At 45.6% G+C, this 6,000-nt stretch overlaps 1 protein-coding gene across 3 annotated transcripts in view; it reads right to left on the bottom strand.

The window, feature by feature from the left end:
• MED1 (mediator complex subunit 1) overlaps positions 1-2,608 on the bottom strand; it is a 59,651-nt gene extending 57,043 nt beyond the window's left edge. For all 3 annotated transcript variants that reach the window (XM_039476815.2, XM_074388685.1, XM_074388687.1), the window contains exon 1: positions 2,365-2,608. In XM_039476815.2, coding sequence (XP_039332749.1) covers positions 2,365-2,389 — 25 coding nt within the window. In that variant the 5' untranslated portion in view covers positions 2,390-2,608. The remainder of the gene's footprint in view (positions 1-2,364) is intronic.
• Between the last annotated feature and the right edge of the window lie 3,392 nt (positions 2,609-6,000).

Raw genomic sequence — 6,000 nt, forward strand, 5'->3', positions numbered from 1 at the left:
GGAGGCCAACGTGGGAGAATACTTGAGCTGGGGAGTTCAACTACAGCCGGGGCAACATAACAAGATCTCACCACTTAAAAAGAAAAAAAAAAATAGCCAAAGTGCTAGGATTACAGGCATGAGCCACTGAAGCTCTGCTCAGTGGCTCATGCCTGTAATCCTAGCACTTTGGAAGCCCCTTCTCTACTAAAAATATAAAATTATCGGGTGTGGTGGTACACGCCTCTAATCCCAGCTACTTGGGAGGCTAAGAAGAATCACTTGAAGCTGGGAGGCAGAGGTTGCAGGAAGCTGAGATCACACCATTGCACTCCAGCCTGGGCAACAAGGACAGTCTTACTCTGTAGCTAAGGCTTGAGTGCACTACCAGCACAATCACGGCCTACTGCAGCCTCGATCTCCCAAGCTCCAGGATCAAGTGATCCTCTCAGCTCAGCCTTCAGAATAGCTGGCACTATAGCTAATTTTCCTTTTTTTTTTTTTTTGAGACAGGGTCTCATTCTGTCACCAAGGTTAGAGTGCAGTAACACAATCCTGGCTCACTGGATGGAGCCTTGACCTACAGGATTCAGGTAATCTACCTACCTCAGCCTCCCAAGTAGCTAAACTACTGGCTTGTGTCACCATGCCCAGCTTTTGTATCTGTTGTAGAAACAGGCTTTTGCCACGTTGTCCAGGCTGGTCTCCAACTCATGGGCCCAACTGACTCTCCCACTTCGGCCTCCCAAAATGCTGGGCCCTAATTTTTTATTTATTTATTTATTTATTTATTTTGAAGTGAAATTTCACTTTCATTGCCCAGACTGAAGTGCAGTGGCAAAATCTTGACTCACTGCAACCTCCACCTCCCGGGTTTGAGTGATTTTCCTGCCTCAGCCTCCCAAGTAGCTGAGATTACAGGCATGCCACCATGACCAGCTAATATTGTCTTTTTTTTTTTTTTTGAGACGGAGTTTCGCCCTTGTTACCCAGGCTGGAGTGCAATGGCGCGATCTCGGCTCACCGCAACCTCCGCCTCCTGGGTTCAGGCAATTCTCCTGCCTCAGCCTCCTGAGTAGCTGGGATTACAGGCACACGCCACCATGTCCAGCTAATTTTTTGTATTTTTAGTAGAGACGGGGTTTCACCATGTTGATCAGGATGGTCTCGATCTCTTGACCTCGTGATCCACCCACCTCAGCCTCCCAAAGTGCTGAGATTACAGGCTTGAGCCACCGCGCCCGGTTAATACTGTATTTTTAGTAGAGACAGGGTTCACCGTGTTGCCCAGGCTGGTCTTGGAACTCCTGACCTCAGGTGATCCGCCCGCCTTGGCCTCCCAAAGTGCTAGGATTACAGGCCCTCACGCCCAGCCAATTTTTTTATGTTTTTGTAGAGAGAGGGTCTCACTATGTTGCCCAGGCTGGTTTCTAACTTCTGGGCTCAAGGGATCCTCCAGCCTCAGCCTCAGCCTCAGCCTCCTAAAGCCTCCTAAAGCGGGATTACAGATGTGAGTCACTGTACCCGGCCCCACCTTTTGACCTCTCCTCCAAAACACACTTCTTCTTGTCCTTGAGAAACCTGCTGATAGGTATCTTTACTTCAATGCTCATTTTTTGAGCAACTATTACGTCAATGCTCATTTTTTGAGCAACTATTACGTGCCGGAAACTATACAAAAATTAATCAGGCAAGGTCTCTAATCTGCAAAGCTCAGAGTAAACTGAAGAAGATAAACAATAATACAGCTCACTGCATCAACAGAACTATGCCCAAAATGCCAAGGAAGCATCTAAACTGGAGTGTGGAACTTTAGAGAACCTTAGTAAAGTTCCACAGAAGTTTGTGTTTTTTTGCAGTTCTTAGTTCGGTCAATAAAAGAACGGAAAAAAAAAAAATGAAATTCAGCGCCGTTTAAAAACACACAATAGCACGGGATCTGAACACTTGACATTGTAGGGAACTGCTGGCTGCTAATAAATATAAGGATCTAATCATTTCATTTATGCCAAAATATCCTCCAGTACGTTTACACACAGCCCTATATTTATTCAGACGTCTCGTCTGGAACGACATGTAAGCTGGTCAATTTGTACTCACTGGCCGGGTCTCCCACCACTTTAAGCCAAAAGTGCCCTGAGGCCCAATCGACTGTCCCTAGTCGATCAGGAAACCTTAACAGAAGTTGAGAGTCCCCATTACCCCAAAGTCGGAGCTCTATATCCACCAAGGAAGGTATAGTGAAAATCTAAAACTCATAAACATTCCCTCTCCTGGACTCTGTGCCCGTAAAGTGGCCCCTATCGGACATCGGCAGGAACCTCCTCTCACAAACTGGCTCCCCAAATTGTGTCCCGCCCCCTCCTTTCCCCCTCAGTCACTTACCCTCGGTTTCCCCCTGAGCTTTCATCCTGAAGGCGGGGAGAGCCTGGATCTGCCACAAAAGGATAAGCCCTTCCCCACCACTAACGGGGAAAACAAGTTGGCCCGGGATCCCGAGACGCAGGACACCAGCAGTCCCTACTCTACCCGGGAAAGATCAGTCTGAAGTCCCCGGCGGCAAGAAGAGAAGGGTGCTCGAGGCCGCCGCCATCTTCCCCAACGGAACTTCCCAAAATTCGCGAGATAAACCGTGGCCCTGCCAGAGAGAGGAAGAGGACAGGACATCGAAATCTCGCGAATATTGGTCAATGCGTGGACATCGCGAGATTTCTTTCAAGCTAGTTTTCTTTTTGCTCTGGGCTGTCTCTGGCCTGACGCTGCTGGTTAAAACTGCGGGCAGGTAGCTTACAGCTCCCCCGCGGAAACCAGCTTTTTTTTTTTTTTTTTAATTTTAGGAGTTAAACAACTCGCAAATTAAAATCTCCAGATCTCTCTACTGAAAGACTCTTTTTAAAGGACGTTGGTATCAGGAATGTATGTCTTCCGTGAGATACTAGATGCAATAATTATGTCCTAAAAAAGATAGTGGCACATTGTAACGTGACATTCAAAGACAGCCTAGCACAATTAGTTCCCCTTTTCTTTCTTTCTTTTTTTTTTTTTTTTTTTTTTTTTTTTTTTTGAGACGGAATCTCGCTCTGTTGCTAGGATGCAGTCCAGTGGCGCGATTTTGGCTCCCTGCAATCTCTCTCTGCCTCCTGGGTTCAAGCGATTATCCTCCCTCAGCCTCCCGAGTAGCTAGGATTATAGGTGTGCGCCACCACACCAAGCTAATTTTTGTATTTTTCGTGGAGACGGAGTTTTACTATATTGGCCTCTATCTCCTGACCTCGTGATCCACCCGCCTCGGCCTCCCAAAGTGCTGGAATTACAGGTGTGAGCAACCGCGCTGGCCTCTTTTCTCAGTTTTTTAGTTTCAAAACTCTTTCTCTCTTTCTTTTTTGGGGTGGAGTGTCGCTCTGTCACCCAGGCTGGAGTGCAGTGGCACAACCTCGGCTCACTGCAACCTCTGCCTCCTGGGTTCAAGCGATTGTCCTGCCTCAACCTCCAGAGTAGCTGGGATTACCGGCACCCACCACTATTCCCAGCTAATTTTTTGTACGTATTTTTAGTAGAAACGGGATTTTGTCATGTTGGCCAAGCTGGTTTCGAATTCCTGACCTCAGGTGATCCGCCCACCTCAACCTCCCAAAGTGCTAGGATTATAGGCGTGAGCCACCGCACCCGGCCTCAAAAATATTTTGAACATTTACAATATTTTCGAAGCTCTGAGAAGTTTTGGATTAAGATAGGCTTATTTGCAGCAGTCATCTAATGATATTAGTTATATTTCTTATTTATAATTGATTGTGTTCCTTTTTTGCAATCCTAGTGAACACAAGCTGCTTAGCTCGTTCTATACACTACAAATGATTAAGAATGAAACAAAAAGAAATGAAATACCATTGATTTGATAAGAAAAGTAAAAAATAAAATTTAAAAAAACAAAGAATGTAGAGTCATATCTTTGCTGTCAGTAAATTCTCAAAAGAAATTCTACAATGGGCTGAGTGGTGGCTCACGCCTGTAATCACAACACTTTGGGAGGCCAAGGCAGGCAGATCATTTGAGGTCAGGAGTTCGAGACCAACCTGGCTAGTACGTTGAAACCCTGTAAAAATTAGCCAGGTCTGTTGGCAGATGCCTGTAATCCCGGCTATTTGAGAGGCTGAAGCATGAGAATCGCTCGAACTCAGGAAGTGAAAGTTTCAGTGAGCTGAAATCAGGCCACTGCACTCCAGCCTGGGTGATGGAGTGGGACTCTGTCAAAAAAAAAAAAAAAAAAAAAAAAAGAAGAAAAGAAATTATAGCGTAATACCAAGAAGTTGATGGCCACTGGAACTGAAGAACCAGGCTAAAATGCAACAGTTCTAGCATTACAGGAAAGTTCTTTTTTTTTTTTTTTTTTTTTTGAGACAGAGTTTCGCTCTTGTTACCCAGGCTGGAGTGCAATGGCGCGATCTCGGCTCACCGCAACCTCTGCCTCCTGGGTTCAGGCAATTCTCCTGCCTCAGCCTCCTGAGTAGCTGGGATTATAGGCACGCGCCACCATGCCCAGCTAATTTTTTGTATTTTTAGTAGAGACGGGGTTTCACCATGTTGACCAGGTTGGTCTCAATCTCTCGACCTTGTGATCCACCTGCCTCGGCCTCCCAAAGTGCTGGGATTACAGGCTTGAGCCACCGCGCCCGGCTGGGAAAGTTCTTAATATAATTAGGACCGTTATTTATTTATGTAATTTTATTCTATTGTATTCCATTTATTTATTTATTTATTTTATTTCTATTCTATTTATTTATTTGTTTGTTTGTTTTGAGACCGGGTTAAAGACAGGCTAATCTTTTGTATTTTTGCTAAAGACAAGATTTCACCATGTTGCCAAAGCTGGTCTTGAATTCCTGGGCCCAAGTGATCCACCTGCCTCAGCCTCCCAAAGTGCTAGGATTACAGGCATCCACCACAGCACCTGACAAAGGATTTTTTTTTTATTATTCTTTTTCAGATGGGGCATGGTGGCTGAGCCCCGTAATCCCAGCACTTTAATAGGCTGATTCGGGAAGATTGCCTGAGGTCAGAAATTTGAGACCAATCTGGCTAACATGATGTCTCTACTAAAAATACAACAATTAGCCAGGTGTGGTGGTGCATGAGATGGAGGTTGCAGTGAGCCAAGATTGTGCCACTGCACTCCAGCCTGGGCGACCAAGCAAGACTCCGTTTCCAAAAAAATTAAAAAATTATTTTTCCATATACATCCTTGAAAATAACTAATTACCACTGAGAGGCTGAATTTTACCTAACTTGCTGCAAGAATGTTAAACAATGGATTTCTACTGACTCCCTAGTCTCAGATTTTTCCCACATTAAAAAAATGCCATTCAATGGTGAAACCTTGTCTCGACTAAAACCACAAAAATTAGCTGGGTGAGGTAGTGGGTGCCTGCAATCCCAGCTACTTGGGAGGCTGAAGCAGGAGAATAGCTTGAACCAGGGAGTTGGAGGCTGTAGTGAGCCACGATCACACCACTGTACTCTAGCGTGGTGACAGAGCAAGACTCCATCTAAAAAATAAATAAAGGCCAGGCGCGGTGGCTCAAGCCTGTAATCCCAGCACTTTGGGAGGCCGAGACGGGTGGATCACGAGGACCAGAGATCGAGACCATCCTGGTCAACATGGTGAAACCCTGTCTCTACTAAAAATACAAAAAATTAGCTGGGCGTGGTGGTGCATGCCTGTAATCCCAGCTACTCAGGAGGCTGAGGCAGGAGAATTGCCTGAACCCAGGAGGCGGAGGTTGCGGTGAGCCGAGATCGCGCCATTGCACTCCAGCCTGGGTAACAAGAGCGAAACTCCGTCTCAAACAACAACAAAAATAAATAAATAAATAAATAAATAAATAAATAAATAAAATAGGCCGGGCGTACTGGCTCATGCCTGTAATCCAAGCACTTTAGAGGCCAAGGTGGGCAGATCACCTGAGGTCGGGAGTTCAAGACCAGCCTGACCAACATAGTGAAACCCGTCTTTAAAAATAAATA

This window comes from Saimiri boliviensis, chromosome 17 (genome assembly GCF_048565385.1).
Source record: "Saimiri boliviensis isolate mSaiBol1 chromosome 17, mSaiBol1.pri, whole genome shotgun sequence".
Lineage (NCBI taxonomy): Eukaryota > Metazoa > Chordata > Mammalia > Primates > Cebidae > Saimiri > Saimiri boliviensis.